The 21,416-nt window shown below is 42.6% G+C and overlaps 1 protein-coding gene across 33 annotated transcripts in view; it reads left to right on the forward strand.

Moving 5' to 3' along the window:
* CELF4 (CUGBP Elav-like family member 4) overlaps nt 1-21,416 on the forward strand; it is a 585,818-nt gene that overhangs the window by 429,841 nt on the left and 134,561 nt on the right. For all 33 annotated transcript variants that reach the window (XR_006354073.1, XM_043975762.1, XM_043975767.1 and 30 more), the window contains exon 3: nt 2,600-2,648. Coding sequence is in view for 32 of the 33 variants with exons in the window: in XM_043975762.1 (XP_043831697.1) it covers nt 2,600-2,648 (49 nt within the window). In the remaining variant the exon portion in view is untranslated. The remainder of the gene's footprint in view (nt 1-2,599; nt 2,649-21,416) is intronic.

Here is a 21,416-nt window from a genome sequence, read left to right on the forward strand (position 1 = left end):
AAACTACAAGCTTTCCAAGAAGATAGCCCATCTTAAAATGGTACCGTTTCAGTTTCGTGCTAAACACAACCTTAAAAATTGTCTACTCTATCATTTCTTTTGGGAGGGGCAATGAGGGTTAAGTGACTTGCTCAGGGTCATACAGCTAGTAAGCATCAAGTTTCTGAGGCTGGATTTGAACTCAGGTCCTCCTGAATCGAGAGACAGTGCTTTATCCACTGTGCCACCTAGCTGCCCCATATATATATTATTTCTAAAGTTTATTGATTTCTTTTGTTTCCCATGTCATTTCCTGATGCATGTATGCATGTATGTGTATGTATATATGTGTAAATATATACACACATATATATGCATGTATATTTAGTTTAACAAAAAGATATTTACTTAGCCATAGCATAGAGAAGACATTCAGTAAGGATACTGCAGCACTTAACTTGGGTAGTCTCAGCCTCCCTTAACTCCATATGGAACTGCCTCTGGACAGCAGGGCAGGGAATGGTGACTCATGCTACCTTGGGACATCTGCCAAATCTGAAGTGATCCAGACGAATTTGTAACAAAGAAGTAGTTATGCAAAACTAACCAACACTGAGATCTTAGCTGATGGTGTATTCAACATTGTGACCCCCACATCTCCCACTTCTCTACCAAGGTAGGAGGGTGGGGAGGTGGGATTCATCATCTGTTCTTTGGGACTGAGGCTGGTCATTACAATGAATCAGAGCTCAGCTACCTTTCATTGTTGTTTACATGACTTTCGTCACTTTAGCTACTGTACTCCTGGTTTTACTTTGTCTTTTGACTGCATCAGTTTCTATAAATCTTCCCATTTTTATCAGAATTCAGAGCAAGTCATTTCACCAGATCCCCAGGGGAGAGGAGACACTCACAGGGAATCAGCCCAGGGGATGACTCCTACGGTGCTTATCACCTTGCACAGCAGAGTGAATGGATTGCCTTCTATACCCACCATCAGCAGGATGCACTCTGAAATATGCCTCCAGCAGGGGGTATGGACTGCACAAAATCATCCCCACTCCTCCAAATGACAGTTACATCTAGATGAAATAGAAGGACAGGGTAAGAGGCAGTTTATAGGCAAATTTAGCATCAGTCTGCTGGGGTGAGTCTCTGGTCAGGGTCAGGAGTCAATCTGTGACTCAGCTTAGGGTCAATTTGTGAGCAAAGTGAGAATGATCAGTCTGTGACTGGTGTTGTGGTTAGTCTGTGACTGAAGTTAGGAAGTCAGAGGTGGCTGCAGAATGGCGTTTGCCTATTTTAAAACTAAGTGACTCACATGGGTATGAGTTCTGTGACCTGGGACTTCTTAAACTTCTAATCAGTGAGCATACCTGCCCAGATATGCTATTCAATTCCTGAGTCAGAGAGACCAAAAGACCATACTAGAAAGGGAAGAAGGAGAGAGGGACCTGATGCCTGAGAGCTACTCAATGGCCTTCAGAAGGAAAATAGTTATCAGTTCTTGATAATGACATAATGTGGGAAGGAGAGCCCAGTTGCAGGGCAGGGGGAAAGGTATGAGGCCCATGGGGAGGGGAACATAAATCAATCACTGAGGTCCATGGGGAGGTAGTTCCTAAAATAATGAGACTATAGCCACCAACCCCATGAGCAAGGATAAGTTTGAAGCATAAATGTGTTTGTGTCTGTGTAGATGGGTGTGTGCATAAGCAATCAGGTGACTTTCCACATGGGTGGATCTCTGTGTGTCTGTGGGAGCACATCAGTGGTTCTCAAAGGGTCTGCAAAGGCACATGAGTGTGCCTAGAGTTCACTAGTTGTGCTACAAACTGTGTGATTTCTAAAGGCTCCATCCAACTCTCCCACAGTATACTATGATTCCTCCTTTCAAAGAACAATGTTGTGCTGTGAGCAAAGAAAAATTGAAAACTACTGTGTATGTGTGTGGTCATGCATATGTATATATGTATATGTATATGTATATTCGATGTATATGCATTGAATATTTATATGCTGATATCTATGAGTGTGTGTTTCTCTAATGTGTGTGTAGCTCTGAGGGGGAAAATGTCAGTCATTCTGAAATTCAAGACCTTAGCTTAGCGTAGCAGCTGTTCCCCTGCCCAAATTTTCTGAGTCTCCCTTTCTTCTGCAACCTACCTTGACATCCTTCAAGTTCCAGTTAAAATCCTACCTTCCACAGGAAGCCTTCCCAACTGTCTTAATTCTTAATTATGGTCCATTAGACTGTAAACTCCTTGAGGGCAGGGACTGCCTTTTGCCTCTTTTTGTAGCCCTAGCATTTAGCACAGTGTCTGGCACATAGTAGGCATTTATTAAATGTTTATGGATTGATTGCCAGTGCCTTGCCTCTGTTGATTGTTTCCATTTTACCCTACATATGGCTTCTTCGTACATAGCTGTTTGCATATTGTCTCCTCCATTAGATTGTGAGCTCCACCAAGGCAAAAACTGTCTTTTACATTTCTTCGTATCCTGAGCCCTTAGCACAGCTCCAGGAACATAATAGGCATTTAATAAATGCCTATTGATTGACTGACTGACCTGATAACCAGTGCTAACCATCTCTTTCCTTCTGTGTTTTTCTTTGCAGATGAACAGGCCTATCCAGGTGAAGCCTGCGGACAGCGAGAGCCGAGGAGGTAGTAGCCATCTGCGTTGGCCCCCGTACCCAAAGGCTCATTTATCTAGGTGCCCTCATGGGCAAGGCCTTGACCCATCAACACCACTCTCACTGGTCCAGGTCCTGGCCATTGAGCACCACTTCTGCTCAGTCCCACCACACCGGGAACTTCAGGCTGAAAGGCCTGAGCACTAGGGCCCTGGGGGTGGGTTGGAAATTTGTGATTCCACCCATACTCAAGCCTCTCTGCCTCATAGGCTAGGCTTGCCCCTTGTCTCCCTTGTATGGGACCAGGGGTGAGGAAGGTCATGTGACCCCTAACCTGGGAAAGCTCTGAGTTACTTTGACCTGGGAGGTTTGGGTGGGTTGGTGGTGGGAGGGAGATGAGGGGTGATGGTGATGGTTTTGGAATGGGTGGTTGCTTTGAAGAAAGAGGGGAGAGAGGTTGGGGGCTAAGAAGGGAAAGAGTTTGGAGTGGGGAAGGGCAGCTTGGGGTTGTGGAGGACCAAGATTTGAGACAGGAAGTGGGAGAGGGTTTGGGGCTTACCATGAATGAATGGCCATGTTACCCTAGCACCTGTGATTTCTGTGGGACTGTCTGTGACTTGGTCACCCCTATATCTCTACCCTTCTTCTCCGGTCCTGGGTCTCAGTTCCCTGTCCATCTACCTTCTCGTCCCTTCCAGGGATGTCTAAAGGTAGCCTGGGCAACCACTCCCAACATCTCTGATGAATAGCCTACTGTGATTATGACTCTAGGATCCCTGCTCTGGACAAGAAAAAGCCTTTGGAAAGAGCTTTGGATTAAGAATCAAGAGCCCTGAGTTCAAGTCCTTGCTATGCCACTAACCCTCAATATGATCCAAGATAAATTATGTCACTTCTCTGGGCCTCAGTTTCCTCTTCTGTAAAATGAGGGATTCAGACTAGAGGACCTCTAAGGTTCCTTCCAGCTCTGATGTTCTGTGATTGGGGGGTTGCTGTGATGGAGGTGGCTAGTATTGAGCTGGGCTCCATTAGAAAGGGTATTGGAGCAAAAGATATTACTTCCTTCAAACATACCCTGAGTATGTTTACCTAAAACATGGAGGTAGGTTTGATAAAAGGCTTTCAGGGGAGATAGAAAAGGATTGGAAAAAGACCTAGGAAAGTAGAGCTAAGGCAAAACTGAAATAATTGAGGACTACTTTCTGGATTAAAAAAGGCAAAGGAACACAGAGTCAGGGTGCATTACATGAGGTAGGGGAAAAGATGTGACCTTGTTCTCCAAAAACAGGTTTAGGAAGAGTTTGGATCAAACCCTAGAGAGGACTGTAGTGGTCAGTAAGGGGACTTACGGTGCCAATGCAGATTTGGGTGTGGAAGGACTGTGATCCTGACCTACCCCAAGCCATTCCTCAGGCCCTTCAAAGCCAAGATTCAGGGCAAGGAAACCTAGATGCTGAGTCTAGGGGCTAGTACATTGGGTATATCCTAATCTCCTATCTAAAGAGTCCTAAGGTCTAAAGGTTAAGTGACCTATCCAGAGTCACACAGCTAGTAAATACCTGAGGCGACATTTAAACTTGAGTTTTCCTGATTCAAAGTCCAGCACTCTATCTACTGAGCCACCTAGTGATAAGTAAGTCTTCTAAATTATAAAATCTAAGTGTTAATAGGAATTCAGAGGAAGAAGAGTTCACTATCTTTTGTGTCATCAGAAATAGCATATGTGCTATATGTGATCTGTAAACATATGGGTCATCAAATCAGATGAAATATTTAAAGCATTTTACAGACATTAAAATTTCATATAAATAGTTGTTGTTGTTAGTGTCGTTGTTGTGGTTACTATCATTATCAGAAGGGGCTTCCTGAAAGAGTTGAGCTTTGAACTAGAACTTGGTTTGGATAAGCAATGTAGATGTGGAAGGACATTCCAGACCAGGAAATATATAATCCAAGACAAAAAGGCAGAAAAGTACATGTTATATACTAGGGAGAGTTGAGCAAATTGGCCTGGCTGTGAGGGAGGAAGCATCTGGGGAAGCAATGAGAAATAAGGTGGGGAAGGGGGATGCTTGGGAGGTTATGGGCCAGATGGTAGATCCTAGAATGCTAGACCAAGCTGTCAGTGTTCGACTTAATAATAATAAAAAAAAGGTGCCATCTATGACCTACACATTTGAAGAGAATCATCCATTATCTCCTTTATTAAACTGGGCTTCATCCTTCTCCAAACTAAATGCATTTTCCCTCCCTCCCCTTAGACACAAAAGTTTCTAACTTGCTAACCTCATCTCCTTTCTCCCATATATCTACTGCCTCTGACACGTGCCCCAAACCAGATTAATCAGCTCTTTTGTTCTTTGCTGAGAGAAAGCACGTATGCAAAAAAAAAAAAAGGGAAGGGGGGGCACCAAACCTAAACATCTATCTATTAATTGCTTATTCAATATTAAATAGATTGTTCTGAGTCAGCAGTCTTGATGGGCTATTACCAAAAAGTGAGCTGGTTTTAAAATTATCTAATATATAAAATATTTTAGGTGAAAGGAAAGGATATTATAATTAAAGGGGAATAAACAAAATGGGACAATTGAGGCTGAAGGGGAAACCTGTGTGATATTTAGAAAGAGTGAGTGATTAAGAGAGGGAGGAGAGAAGGAGAATGGAGAAGAAAGAGAAAAGGACAGGGTGAAATGAGGAAAGCAGGGCAGAGTAAATGGAGGAAGAGAAGGTGGAATTAAAGGAGGAAGAAGGGAAGAAGAGGAAATAGGTGATGGTGCAGAGGGAGCAATGGAAAGGAGATGGAAGGAAGGAGGAAGTGGGGAAAGGAAGAGAATAAGTGCATGTGACAAAGCTGTGAACTTGGATTCAGAAAACCTGCATTGAACTCCCTTTTCTACTTCTTATTTGTTCTGTGACCTTGGGCAAGTCATGTCATCTCTCTGAGTTTCAGTTTCCCCAACTGTATAAATGAGGGGACTGGAATAAACAACCCTTAAGGTCCTTTCCAGCTCTAATCCTTTGATGGTTTTTGCTCTGACATAGTGAGGGGCAATACTACACATTCACTGGCTGAGGGGATGAGAGAAAGGGAATCGTCACTTCACCTGTAGTCAGAAGCCAATGAGCAAGTCAGATGTCATGTTTGAGACCTTCCAATACCCTCCATCCTATCCATAAATGTTCAGTATAGAAATAATATAGCTCCCCTGAAACCTGCCATTTGGAAATCAAAGAGCCATGACCCAGACCCTAGCAACTTTATGACTAAGGGGATACTGTTGCCCCAAGGTGAGATGGAAAGTCCCCTAACTCAGCAGTCTTCCCTCCTTCTTTGTTGCATGTCTTTTCTTCCCCCCAACTAATTATCCTCAAGTCTGCCAAAGGGAGCCAAGCCAGTCCTTGGCATCTAGCCTTGAATCCAGCCTCTGAAGGCATAGGACCTGGCCAGAGCAGGATGGTCCTGGCAGTAAAGTTTGTCTCCATCTCGATCTGCTTCTCTCTTCTTCATCCCCCATAATAAGGTGGCTAGTGTCCAAAAAACCCACTCACATCGAGTGATTAGGGACAAAATGTGCTCATCTCCCCAGAAGCCCAGAAGAGGACAGAAACACAGTGATGGTTTGTTGTTAGGTTGCTACTTTCATGTTCTTTCCATGTACCTAGTCTCTGGAAGGACTGCTAGCCAAGTGTTTGTAAGTAAATGTTCTGTCTACTGCCAAGGGTATACGGTCAGTCTATGACTAGGATCCCCACTGTGGCTGTTACTCAAGGTATCATCTGTAGAAAGAGATAGGAAAAGTCTATGTCTGGGATTATAAGACCATAGTATCATGGATCTAGAGGCAAAAGAGGCCTCAGAAACCATCTAGTCCAACCCCTTTATGTAATAAGTGAGGCAACTGAGGCTCAGGAAAGTGAAGTAAGTGACTTGCCCAAGAGCACACAGCAATCAAAGGTGGGATTGGAACCCAAGACTTCTGCCTCTCGAATCTGTGCTCTGTTAACTGTAGCATGCTGCCAGGGACTTGAATTTCTCTCTATGTGAAGTTAGCCAGCCTGGATGGGCCTCTAACCCAAGACCCTGGCTTCCTCCTCTACCCTGCATTCTGACCCTTATACTAATGGGCCCTAAGAGACATGGAATGAAATTACTTTTTTTCCCACTTACTATCCACATTGTTTTGGGAGGAAGATGAGCACTTTTCACTGATGTAAATATAAGACACTACAGGAAGGCTGTGTGGGCAAGTAACATTTCTAGGTGGGAATGTTTAATGAAGTCCTAGAAAGTGCTGGAAGCCCATTTAGGGGGGCCCTGCTTTCTACATCTTTTCCTAGGGGGCAGAGAGCAGTTGTGGTCTAAACCCCAGTACTGTTGGCTCCAGGAACAGATTCAGGCAGCTCTGGAGAGGTCCCTAGTGAAGAATAAATGATTGGACTTCATGGAGAATCAACTGATTTTTTTTTAACTTAAAAAAATGTATATCCTTTCAGGTACAGCAAAATAATAACAGAGAGGCCTCCCACTATCATGCTCCCAATGCCCATACTCCCTAGCCCAACTCCTGAATCCAAGGTCAGGGTACCCATATTACTTCCCATCAGTGGCAGAAAACACCTCCCACCCCCACCTCACCCTCTTCCTTGCTCAACATAAATCCTTTCCAGATTTATGATGGTGGCTTGAAACCTTGATTACATCAGTTATGACTAAAAGTTGGTTTTATTTTTTCTCCTCCATCCTCACAAAGCACCCTCTGCTGAGGAAAACCCAGAGTCAACCTACCTCCCACCCCCACCACTCCCTACAAACACACACATGAGAATAACAGTTTTTCCTTCTCCATTGCCCTCAATATTCAGCAAAAACATGACCCCCAAAACATTCAATCCAAGAGCACCCACGATTCAACACTCACAACTTTAGGCATATTTACAAAAAGCCTGACATACAACCTAACACAGACACCACATGGGGGAGGCCTTAGGAAAAAAAAAAGTATGAAGAGCAAACAGGGAGAACATTCCAGTCATAGGGAAGGGCTAAAGACAAAGAAGCTCCATGGTGGATTCAGGGATTCCTGACCTCAGAGCCCTAATCCCTCTAATCCCTCTACATCACCCTTCAAAAGCCAAAGATAGTTCTCATCTCCCCCAAATCTTCCCTTCACCTAGATGGGGACTAGCAGATTCCTTCAGCAAATCCAAATGTGTTGGAATTTTGAAGCATCTCCCACCACATCACTCACTCTCTTCCAAATGCTCTCTTTCTTATCAATGCCCTTCCTAAAATGGGGGTCCAGAACTGAACACAATCAGCCTCTGTTCTGCTTTGACCAGAGCAGAGGGAAAAGATATTCTTGTTATTCCTAAGAGCAAGACTCTTTTAATGCCTACTATGAAAAGAACTTTGCTGGTTACCACATCATGATGCTATCTTACACTGGGCAATGATCCCCAACTTTTGCCTCCCTGTCAGTCTCTGCCTCTGTCATATCCTCTCTCTCTCTCTCTCTCTCTCTCTCTCTCTCTCTCTCTCTCTCTCCCTCTCTCTCTCCCTCCCTCCCCCCTCCTTTGTTTCTCTGATGACATAAAAATAACTAGGTATATATAGACATGTACAGAGGAGATGGAAGGTAGTCTGACATTAGCAGTTGGGAAGACCAAGAAAGGCCTTCTGAAAAAGATGAAATTTGAACTAAGTCTTGAAGGAAGCCAGAGAAACTAGGAGGGGGTGAAGAGGAAGAAAGAGCATTCCTGGCTTCGGAACTAGCCAATGGAGAGGGATGGAGTGATGTGTAGGCCAGTGTAAGTGAAGAATTGAGGGTGACACCAAGGTTTCCTGCCTGGGTGACTGGGAGGATGGGAGTGCTTCAACGGTGGTAATAGGAAACTTGAAAATAGGGGAGTGCTTAGAAGGAAAGATAATGAGATCTGTTTGGGGCATGTTGAGTTTCAAGTGCCTATTGGGACATCCAATTCAAGATGTCCAAAAGGCAATCGGTAATGTAGTACTGGAGCTCAGGGGAGAGTTCGGGATTCATATATAGATCTGGGAATCATCTACATAGAGATGCTAATTGAACCCATTGGGGCTTATGAGATAATCAAACAAGATAGTATAGAGGGAAAAGAGGAGCAGGCCCAGAGAGGAGCCTTGGGGAAAACCTACAGTTAGTGGGTGTGAAGTAAATGAAGATCCAGCAAAGGAGGATGAGAAGGAGTATTCAGATAGATTGGGAGGAGATATAGGAGGGAGAAGTATCACAAAAACCAAGAGAAGAGAAAGTCTCCAGGAGAAGGTGACTAGTAGTGTCAAAAACTACAGAGAGGTCCAGAAGGATGAGGACTAAGAAAAGCCCATTTGATTTGGCAATTTAGGGATCATTTGTAACTTTGGAGATAGCAGTTTTAGCTAACTGAGGAGGTCAGAAGCCAGATTACAGATCATGGGGCAATGGGATCAATAAGTAGAAATAGTGCATGACCCTTCACCATCACTTTCACCCTCATTCACCCCTTCAATGCCACCAAGGTAATATGACTGATGTGACCTGGGCTGTGCACCATATGGAGAGAGTAGCACAGACTCAATCTCACCCCATTTCATCAATAGGTCTTGGATTAAACCAGCATCGCTGAAAGCAATGGGCTAAGAAACCACAAAAGCTAAGTAAGGAATAAATTAACAACACACAACAGTATCAAATAGCGACACTTCCTTTTGGGGGTGGGTGGCTAAGGGAATTCTAAATTGTCATTTTGGGACAATCTCGGAAGACTCCCTGGACAAGTGTCTTGAAATAAATCTCCACTTTGGCTAGCTGTTATCCTTATTGTTCTCTACACATACTATGATCATTTTAACCATCATAGCTTTACTCACACAGTTCATTTAAATGCTGGCCCCTCCTTATCTAAATCCCATTCTTTCTTTTCTTTCTTTCTTTTTCTTTCTTTTTTTCTTTTTTGCAGGGCAATGAGGGTTAAGTGACTTGCCCAGGGTCACACAACTAGTAAGTGTGAAGTGTCTGAGGTTGGATTTGAACTCAGCTCCTCCTGAATCCAGGGCCAGTGCTTTGTCCACTGCTCCAGCTAGCTGCCCCTCCCCCTTCATTCTTTTTTTTGGGGGGGGGTGAGGCAATTGGGGTTAAGTGACTTGCCCAGGGTCACACAGCTAGTGAGTGTCAAGTGTCTTAGGCCAGATTTGAACTCAGGTACTACTGACTCCAGGGCCGGTGCTGTATCCACTGTGCCACCTAGCTGCCCTACCCTCATTCATTCTTAAAGAATCATTCCAAGTCCCACCCCTTCCAGGATGCTTTTCTAGGCTATTCCAGTCTATACTAATCTTTCCCTGCTTCAAACTCCTATAGTTTGAATAACAGACTCTCCTGCCTGATTATATTCTATTTTGTATTATTTTACAATTGTTTCTTGTATCTTATCTAGGGAAGTACATTTTAAACTAGCTATGAAGAAATATTTCCCCTCCTTATTGTTGTAGATTTAAGAGTACTTCTGTCTGGATGGAGTAGGTGCAATCACAAGTCGAATTGGCAATTCAGAAATGAAATTGTTCCTCCTGAACTAGGTAGGATAGCTTGAATATGGGCTATATGGGTCATATGTAGACAGAGGCTTGAATGTATGATGCTGGGTGGAGAAAATTCATAATGAATATATTATTTCTGATAGTAATATAGATGCTGTGTTAAAATGCTGGGGTGGGAAAAGCATGAGACGTTGGGAGGAAGCTAGATCTATTATTTCACTATAGATGGGATGACTGGGGATAGGGAAGTAGCCAACTGAAAAAGGCATGAAAATTTGAGAGAAGGAGCTTGAAGGAAGTGATCCAGAGACCATGTACCCTAAATAGATTAGCCCCAGAAAACTGAGGGGGCACCAAAGGGAGAAACTAGAAAATGTAGATGACTTTAAAAGACTGATATTTGCATTCAGTCACATCCAACATTGTTTTTGGTGGATACTTGAAATTTACTTCTGTATATATAATAACTACACCTCCCCCAGGTCCTCCACAAACTCTAAGAAAGTGGTTTTGTACTCTAACCAGCTGACTAAAAGTGTGTTAGGAAGATAAGGCATTTCCCTCCACTCTCTCTCCTCTGAAAAGAAGGGAGGGGAAAAGGCCAAGCCTACAGGTGTCTTTGAAGGAGAAATCCCATGGCCTTTGAGTGGTGATGGTGGTATATTAGCAGGCTTATTACATTGGGGAGCCTTCTGTTAAGGGGTGCCACAGAACCTCTTTTCCTCCTTTGTCCCCCACAGTACAGTGTGGTGCCACCCTACTTTTCTAGTCCTACCTCCTATTATTTTCATCCACATACTTTATAGACCAGCCAAATATTCTGCAGGACACTCCCACCCACCCACTCCTCCATGCTCCCCACCCTTTGCTTTCTCATCTCCAAGTCTTTGCTCACCCTGTCCCCTTTGACAGTAATATACTTTTCTCCTTCCTGGTTGAATTCTTTCCCATTCCTTAAAGCCCAGTTTTAATGCCACCCCTTCCAAGAAAGCTGCAATGATTCTCCCTGTCAGTTCCCCCATAGACCTCACAGAGCACTTTGTAACTCAGTGGCATTTACTATATATTACTCTTGGATGTGTATTATTAATCTATGCGTTCTTCTTAACACTCTACTAGAATCAAAGCTCCATGAGACTATGTCTAGTCTAAGCATCTCTCCCCTGGTGCCCAGCACAGGTCCATACATACAGTAGTCATTTAATAAACATGTATTCAATCGAATGGCAACTATTGTAAGATGAGCCCTGAGTAGACACCTAAAAAGTATTAATTGATTAATTGCTTCCTTCAGACCACTGAAATGGCCTCACTCAGCTCCCATCCCTCTGATAATTATTTTTCTAATTAGTAACATGTCTGTGCATGAGAGTGACTATGAGTAAATATGCTTTCATGCGATGTTGTCACATGTCACAGTTCTGACTCTGAGTGTGCCTGGCTGTGTTCTGCCCTTCCCAGCTCTTGCCTCTCAACTTTATTGTGTTTCCTGGGTTGGGGTTGGGGAGATGAGGGCTGGTTGAGGGGAGGGAAGGAGAAAGGGGAGCAAGTGTTAGGGGAGGGGATTGAACAGACTGTAAGTCAATCAGTTTCAAATTAGGGGTCCCTGTGGCAGATGTTGGGTGAGTCATTTAGCCTAACAGAGTTCTTGAGACAGTTTGCTTCTTCCACCTCCAGTTCATTTAAAGGATCTTTGGAGGCGTATTTTCCCTTCTCACAATGTCTTTAACTGCAGTGCCGGCATTCCCGCTGGGCAGGCTAATGAGGTTGGACACAATGCCTGTGAACATCCCTTCCGAGGCCCTGTCCCTGAGGCGACATTCCCGCCCATAAAACCATTGTTTATTTAGTCCTCCTGGCCCCGGCACCATCTGTAGCCCCATCGGCTCCTGGTGCTTTTAAAGTCCTATTAAGTTTCCCCACTTCTCCTTCGAGCATTATTTTATTTCTAAACAGACACAGACAACTTCCTGTCAGCACTACTTCTGCAGGGAGGATGGAAGCCCACAGGCTCACTCCCCTGTGTGTGTGTGTGTGTGTGTGTGTGTGTGTGTGTGTGTGTGTGTGTGTGTGTGTGTATGTATCCATCCCTATACGTGGGACTTTGGGGAGAGAGGGTCTGATGGTCCTGTATGCTTTTGTGTTCTTTTTTATTTCCAGGGGCTTGGGGGGAATTTGACACACATGTACTGCAATTCATTCATTCATCCATCCAATTCATTCATCCATCTATCTATCTATCTATCTATCTATCTATCTATCTATCTATCTATCTATCTATCTATCTATCTATTTTAGTGCTTATATTCTGGCTTCCAGGCCTGGAGTCAGGAAGATGAGTTTTCCTGAGTTCTGAGTTCAAATATGACCTCAGACATTTACTATCTTTGTGACCCTTAGCAACTCAATTAACCCTGTTGGCCTCAGTTTCCTCATCTGTAAAATGATCTGGAGAAGGAAATGGCAAACCACTCCAGTATCTTTGCAGAGAAAACCCCAAAAGAGCTCACAAATAACTGAAACTAATAAACAAACAAACAAAAAATTCTGGTCTCAGACAATGCATTTCATGGGATCTGAATCTGGAAGTGAAACTATTTGTCTTCTGACTACAGATGCAGTCTTCTTTCCATATCACAATACCCTAGAACCAGGGAGTGACTCTGAGGGTACCCACATAAGTCCATAAAAACCCATAAGAGGATCCCAGACTTTAGGGTGCCCAAAGTTATCGTGGAGATCCAGAAATCTGATCCTCAGAACATTCCCAATTCAACTGATGAGCATTTGTAACCCCCAAATCCGTCTAGGTATCTGGAGGTTCTACCAGCTGAGAAAGTGAACCCTGCCTCAGAGCAAAACTAGAGAAGGTCCCATCTCTCCATTCCTTGCTTCTGAAGAGGCTTGAGGCTTCCTTATGAGCTCTCCAAGGTGTTGACCTAATTGCCTGGCCTTGCCAGGGATTTAGAATTTTAGTGCTAGAATGGTCTTTAGATCTAGCTTCAATTCTCAATCAACAGGTCTTTCCCAAGTACACATTGTGTTCATAGTTCATTAGAACTGGAGGCAGAACAGACCTCACAGTTCATCCAATTCAACACTCTCATTTTACAGATAATAAAACTGAGGACTAGAGGGAAAATGTCACACAAATAGCATGTGGACTCCAAATTTAGTGTCATTTCCACTACACCATGCTGTACCCAGCCTGTGTTAGGTATTATCAGGAGAGCAGAATAAAATATAATTCCTGTCCTGGAGGATTTTGCTGGAGAGACAAGACTGGCACAGATAAGATTATAATCACCAGAGATCCCCAGCTTCAGGGAGCCAGAGATAAAAGACACACTACTGGAAATTAAAAACCACTAGATACTATGAATGCATTCTCCATGCAAGCATTCTTCTGTGTATGCCTCCTCCATTGACATTTAGGGGATGAGGTTATAGAACTCATGCTGAATATAAGTTCAGGCTGTTCTGAATCACCCAACCATCAGATATTTATTGAGTCAGACTCCCAACCAGGACTTTCACCCCAAGCCCTCTGGCAGATGGAGTGTTAAACTATGAAAGCTGATTTCATCACCCTTACACTCAAATATCACAGGATCCTACATTCTGAGGGCCTTGATCAACTAATTCTTCTCTCATCCAATGAATGGCAAATGCCTACTTCTTGTTCTCCCAATCCCTTGATTCTGAGTTACTGTGTCTAAGGTAAAAATCTTTCTCCCCTGCTAACTCTCCCCAAATCCTCATTCCTAGAGCTGATCACCTTTCCCCCTATTTCTGTATCTCTTCCAATCTTTCCTATATTTTTTCAGGGGTATAGTGATTCTCCTGGTCATCTCACCCAGGTCCATAACATTGGAGTCATTCTTAACTCTTCTCTCTTTCATCCTTCACATCCTATCCATTTCAAGTGGTGTCAATTCCAGCACCACAACATTTCTTGCACTTGTCCCCTTCTTTTAGTCACACATCTACCATTCTAGTTCAGGTCATCATAACCTCTTACCTGGATTATCGTAATGACCTCTTAATTGGTCTCTATGATTGAGGTTTTTCCCTTCTCCAATCTATCCTATAGGGAGCTGTCAAAACACTCCTCCTAAAGCATAGGTCAGTCAGGCTTATCCCTTGCTCAAAAAACCTTCAGCAGTTTCCTTATTGACTTGGAGGCAAACTCCAAATTTTTCAGACTGGTCTTTAAGAGAAATGTCCCACCTTGGCTCTAATCTACCTTTCCAGTCTTACTTTACCTTAATTACCTTTATACACCAGACTCCTAGCTATTCCCCCAAAGCAATATTACATCTCTTACCTGTGTACATTTGAAAAAGCCACTCCCAGCAGCTGGAACAAACTCCCTCTTGATCTTCAAGCTCTCAGAATCCTTATCTTCAATCAATCAACAAATATTTATTAAACACTTACTATGTGCCAGGCACTGTATTAGATGCTAGAGATATAAATACAATCAATAAAATAATGCCTACTTTGAAGAGTTTACATTCCAGATTGTAGAGCATGTAATCAGGAATGAGGAGACAGAGTTGAGTTTTGGCTCCTTCTCCAATACACAAATTAGTTAATGTAATTTCTCCCCTAGAGTTATATTGTACTGACTTACCTATTTGTATACTTTACCCCTCCAGGAAAGTATAAGATCCTTGAGGGTAGGAATTATTCCATTTTTTCTTTCTATCCCTAGTGTCTTTCACATTAAATTAGGTACTTAATAAATGTTTGGTGAATTTAACTATAGGGTTTGTAGTTATAATGGAACTTACATAGCATCAATTTCAACCTCTTTATTTTAGAGATGAAGAAACCTAGGCCCAGGGAGTACACAGAGTCACACTGGTATTAAGTAACATAGCCAGGATTTGAATCCATGTCTTCTGACTCCAAATACATACAGTGCCTTCTACTATACCTTATTCTGCCTTTATACATATGTATGTATATGTGCCAAATGCTTCACTCACACCCATGAAATAAGGGGGGAAAGAAAAGAGAATAAGTCTTCTATAGTGCCTACTCTGTGCTAGACACCATGCTGAGTACTTTTACAAATATTATCTCATTTGATCCTCATAACAACCCTCTGAGGGAGGTACTATTCCTATCTCCATATTACAGTTCAAGAAACTGAGGCACAAAGAGATTAAGTGACTTGCTCAGCATCGCACAGCTAGTTAAGTATCTGAGACTAGATTTTGACTTATCTTCCTGACTTCAGCTTCTGAATTCTATCCTGTGATTTCATTTGTATAAGGAATACCCAGGTGAGGAAACTCTCTCTACCAAAGCAAGTCAACCCCTTACCTGCAACACAGAGAATATTATTAGAGAGCTACCTGGAGCAACTTGCCCAGGGTCATACAATCAGGGATTGTGTGAGGAATGGGACTTAAACCCAGGGCTTCCGGACTTCAAGGCCAGCTCTCTGTTCGTTGTACTCCATCTCCTCCATGAGATAGTAACATTGAAAGAACAAGAGGAAAACCTTCAGCACTTTGAGAGGTTCTCTTTTGGAAAATTTACAGAGAAAAGAATTAGAGAAGAATCCTCCAGGATTTTCTAATTCATGAAAGGGATTCAGTCCAAATCTGTTGAGGAAATGGCTACACCAATGACACCACAGGTCCACTAAAAGGCTGTGGAGTCTTTGACAATTTGTAACGCTCACAAAGCAGTTAACTACGTTATTTCATTTGATCCTCACAGTACCCCCCATCCCCATTGTGAGTTAGGTCCTCTAGGCATCATCTGTATTTTTCAAATGAGGAAACTGACATAGTAGGTATGGAATAATTGCTAACGGTATATACTCGATATAGAATTCCTGAGGATGGAGAAATCACTAGGTTGGGGGTGGGGGGACAGGTTGGAACCCAGCAGTGAAGAGAAAGGCTTCAGTGAAGAGGAGGTACTTGAATTGGGCTTTAGAGATTTGGATGAAATGAGAAGTAAGAAGACATTCTCTACAGAGAAACAGATCAAGCCAGGTTGGAGAGGCTAAAAAAACACAGAAAGGAGGTAAAGCTTTATGGCAAGGGTAGAAGGCAATTCTATTAGGTAGTAGTAGGAGATGAACTGGATAAGTGTTTAGGAAAACAGATTGTGGAGGGCCTTGAATTTCTTTATGAATAATAATGATGATAATATTTAATAAGTATCTACCACTTTTGAGGCTTCCAGTAGTTTACATACATTATCTCACTTGATCCTTACAACAATCTTGGGAATTATTATTATCCCCAATTTACAGTTGAGGAACCAGAAGCTGACAGATTAAGTGAGTTGTCCAGGGCTACACAGCCAATGAGTATCTTAGGCAGGATTCAAACTCAGGCCTTTCAGACTTCAAGACCAGAGGTTTTATCCACTTTGCCACCCATTATGGTTTTTTGTGTGTCTGTGTTTATGTGGAAATAAATGTTTCCTTACCTCCTAGCTCCCACCAAGCCCCTGTTGGAGTAAATCTTCCTAAAATCAGTTCTAGGGGTTCTACCCACATCTTCCCCATAACCATATTTCAGGTAATTGTTCCATAAGTCTGAGTACAATCCATACTGCAAATTTTGCCCTTCAGGTAGATTTTCTGTAGATTGGCTGGGTAGACTGCTACTAAATGTTCCTCTCAGTCTGTTCTTCTAAGAACTGATTAACTTCAGTTACTTCACTCAGGTTGGGATTTCCCCATCATCTTCACTGTTTTCCTTTTAAAGAACAATACTCTTCCAAACACTTCTCCCAAATAGGTCACTTCTCTCTGAAGTGAGGAGTGCTTAAGGGATGGGAAAGATCTGAATACGCAGAGAGAATGTGGGAAGAAATTCCAAATTCAGAAATAACCTGAGCAGAAATAAAGAAGCTAAAACACACACACTGGACTGGGGACAGTGAGGACATCAGCTTTTTCCAAACCCACATTCCCCTATGCATACAGAATCAGTTAGCAGTTCTTTACCTAGCGTCTAGCATATGCCCAGCTCTGTGGCAGAAGAAGGCATGGATTAAACTAAACTAGCTATTCCCTTCCCACATCTGCCTTCCCAGAATGCCATTGCAACAATGCTGCAGGCCTCCTTGGTGTCTGCAGCCCACAGCTTGGGAATCACTGTACTAAATATTCTTTAGGGTCCTTCTCAACTCTAATATTCAATCTGTAATGTACCTTCTACCCCCCTCCCCATATTCTGTGTCCTGAGGAATACTGTACTTGGAGTCAGGAAAGCCTACATTCAAATTCCACCTTTTGACTAAGTAGTTTGGGGTTATAAGTCACTTAAACCCTCTAAGCCTCAGTTTCCTTATTTGAAAATGGGGCTCATCATAGTACCTTTCTCAGAAGGATGTGGTCAGTCCCAAATAAAATAATCTATGTAAAATTATTTGCAAATTTAAAAGTGTTATGTAAATACCACTTGTGATGAGGACTACTATTACTATTATTATTACTCCCTCATGGAGCACCTGTTCTAGTTGAAGAAATAAGTCTCAGTCATCAAACAATTAGAGAACAGCATCAGAATAATCAGAGATCAAGGGCTGGATTTTTTCACTCATATTGTAAGTGCAAAAAAGAGATCAGAAAAGGGAGAAATCAGGGTGAGCTGTGGTTAGTCAAGGAGAGTTTTGTGGAGGAGGTGGAAAGTTAATAGCCCATAAATAAATGCAAAGTAATCAACAAGAATGAGAAATCTTCCCCAAGGCCAGAACTATGGTCCATCTAGAGTGACAAAGTTTATGGGTAAAGATTAAGGGGAGGCAAAGGAAGGGAACAATTAGGGAGGCTGATGGCACTAATCAAAGAAGGCTTCCTGGATTGGTGAGGGGAGTCTTTGTTTAAAAAGCAAAAAAAGCAACCCTAGAAATCTGCTCCCAAGGCAGCAAAATGGGGAAAATAAGACAGTATTTCAATACCACTATGATAAAATAAGGAAGGCAAGGTTGGCAAGGTCCATAGAGAATGCCATTCTCTGAATCCAGAAAGGCACACATACATTACAAATACATTTACAGCTCTTTCCATAGGTGTGAAAATGCAAATTGGCAGAGTTTCAATAGACTTTGAGATTTTGCTGTCTTTTTTTTTAAGTCTTGGTTTATTGTTTTATTTTTTTCCTCTTTCATCCAGAAACTAAAGTTGAAATTTGTGGCTCTCCCCACACTCCCTTCTGACATAGCTAATTTAGTGCAGGATAGTTATAGAGATTTAAGGGATTAATCATTAGTCACCACATCCACAAATGATATTCAAAATACACCACATGCATGTGTGTCCAAAGTAGAAGGGAGTAAAATTGGGCCCTTCTTGATTAGTGAACTTGGTTACCACTGAGCCCCCTTATAGGGCCCTTTCCTGGACACACCAGGGGGATGGAAGAGGAAGAAAATTGTTATTGCCTCTATGGGCATTCCATTATAAAGAGAAATAACACATACGGGTGTGTGTGCATGCATACATGCACACACAAAAGCATGAGATAATGGACATCAACTTATTTATTACCATTGCTAGACCAAGAGATATGGGAAAGGCAGAGAGATATAAGACATAGTTCCTGCCCTCAAGAAGCCTATATTCAATAGAGGAGAGAGAATACCTACCCAAGAGACAGCGCAGTATAAGACAAAGGACACTAGATTTAGAATCAAGAAGGCCTGCTTCACCTGCCCTTTCCTACTTGTATGACCATACATAATCAGATCACTTCTTCCTTTTGGAAAGGGAGCACATTGACAGAATAAGCTTATTAAGTCATTGATGATACAAATGACAGTTTTATTGATCCAGGATAAGGCATTCAAGAGACTGAATTCCCGGACCTGCCTTACAGTACAACTGGAATTTGGGGATTCAAGAGTTGGGGGATGGGTTCCCATGTTTCTCTGTATCATTAGTACCATCTGTAGCTAGAAGCTTTGACGTGGGCAGCTCTTCCCTGGCACGAGATTCTGCCTTATGTTCCTGGTCCCTTTGCCCACCTGAATCTCTAACTGGGAAATGTTCCCCCTCCATCCCAGCTGCTCCCCCTGAGTGCAGAGCCTGATAAGGAGCCCACTTCCTTCACCAAAGCTGTTGGGAAGGCAGGGTGCGGCTGACATTGGTATTCTCCTTGCAGTGCATCTTAATAATTTAATGCCCATTAGCAGGGCCACTGTGGTGGAGGGGGAAAGATTTATGGAGAGAATTCACTCCAGGTTAGGGTTTTGTCTTCCTCTGTTTTCTTGGCATTTATCATGCATGTTTTAATTTGGATCTGAGAGTTGCCACCATCTGGCCATTATTGCAAAAAAATATTCATTTTCTCTGAGTGACATAGGCTTCATTCATCACTGAGCTCACTGATTGCCCCTCAAGTTTGGGGCTGGGTTTTCCCCTTCACTTGAGAGAAAATCAGAAGCTACTTAGCCAGTTTCTCAGGGCAAGCCAGCAACATCTTCCTCCGTGAAGGGAAGGGGAAAGGTGGAACAATACCAAAAAAAAGGGTTGAATCCAATCATTTCCCCCATCTTCTCCCTACCCTTCACCTGAATTCTTCTAGCCTTGGATTGGACATAAACTCTTTATTGGCCACTCTTCATACTGGATTCAGATTTTCATCTTTCTTGTACCTGTATGTATCCCAGGGGGCAAAAGAATTTTTGTCTCTCCCCTTGACTGACCATAAGACCTTTCTGCATCTCTCTCCACCACCCCCAATCACAGTTCGACTGTCTTATAAGTGTCCAGCACCTACCATCATGGAGTCTGAAGGAAAATCTCAGAGTTGTTAAAACTGAATCATTAAAGGAGAAATGTCACACTCTATGATAGGTTACTTGGAGAAATTAGTTCCCTTGGGAGAAAGAAAGGGGACCTTCCTGGTATTCCAATATTATGGAAGGGGTTCCTGACCCTCCCTATATTTAGTTTGTATATGTCTCTTATTGTGAATATAGAAGAGGTGCTGGTATGACTCACTCTATCCAGAACCCAACAAGGTACTCCATGTAGTCAAGTACCAACTTAAGACTTCTCAGTAATGATGGTGATGGAGTTGAAAGACAGGAGGCCTAAGAGTAGAAAGGATTAAAGAGTTTCTTGAAAAATGATGATTCCAGCTTTAAGAAAATTTAACAGGCAGAAGAGAGGAAGCCTGGGGTATTGGTTATGGAACCAACTTCAGAGTCAAAATAACCAGGGTTCAAATCCTGCCTCTGACACATACTGAACTGGTTATGATTCTGAGCAAGTCACTTAACCTTTTAGTGTTCTAGGCAACTCTTTAAAACTAAACATGGAACCCAACACTATAAATGAAAAAGTTTATTACGTTAAAAAAAGATTAAACATGGCAAACCTACATTGTTAGGGATAGTCTCCTCACCAAGGAGTTTCTTCTACCAATAAAATCACAGGTCCGCTCTCACCCCCAAAACACCAAACTCCAGATTGACAAACCACTTTACAAAGAGATACACTGTGGAGATCTTTTCCATAGTGACACCCCCGTGTGCCTTTTCAACAAGCTAACTAACTTTTCAGGCACTGTACTAATCACTAAAGAGGGCTGAAGAAAGGGATAAGACAGATCCCTAAACAGTCAGTTTGGAGTGGGGGGGGGGGAGACAACATTTGCACAAATGAATCAAATAAAGAACCCAGTGCAAGATGGCATATAATTAAGTGTTAGACTGTAGCTTAAACACAAAGTCCTAGAGAAATCCAGAGAAAGGAAAAATCAATTGAGGCTGGCACAGGGAAAGGAAATAAGCGATTATTAAGTACCTATTATTGCCAGATGCTGTGCTGAACCCTTTTATTTTTATTTTTTATTTTGTTGTGGGTTAGTGAGGGTTAAGTGACTTGCCCAGGGTCACACAGCTAGTGTCAAGTGTCTGAGATCAGATTTCAACTCAGGTCCTTCTGAATCCAGGGCTGGTGCTTTATCCACTTCACCATCTAGCTGCCCCCTGAACCCTTTTATAAACATCATCCCATTTGATCCTCACAACAATGGACTGAGGAGGTTGTCAAGTAAAACTCCAGGGTAAGGTGGGACAGTAGCTGAGTTTCTTAGGCTTTGCATTCTGTTTATAATAATTCCATTTATACATACTTTGCATTTTCAGGAACATGGGGATTGGGTAACATCAGGTCGGCCTATAATCCCATTCATCCTCTCTGTTCCCAGATATCAAGGGTTGGGACCTGGAACTAGAGACCAAAGTCCTGTATAC

Source organism: Dromiciops gliroides, chromosome 1, assembly GCF_019393635.1.
Source record: "Dromiciops gliroides isolate mDroGli1 chromosome 1, mDroGli1.pri, whole genome shotgun sequence".
NCBI lineage: Eukaryota > Metazoa > Chordata > Mammalia > Microbiotheria > Microbiotheriidae > Dromiciops > Dromiciops gliroides.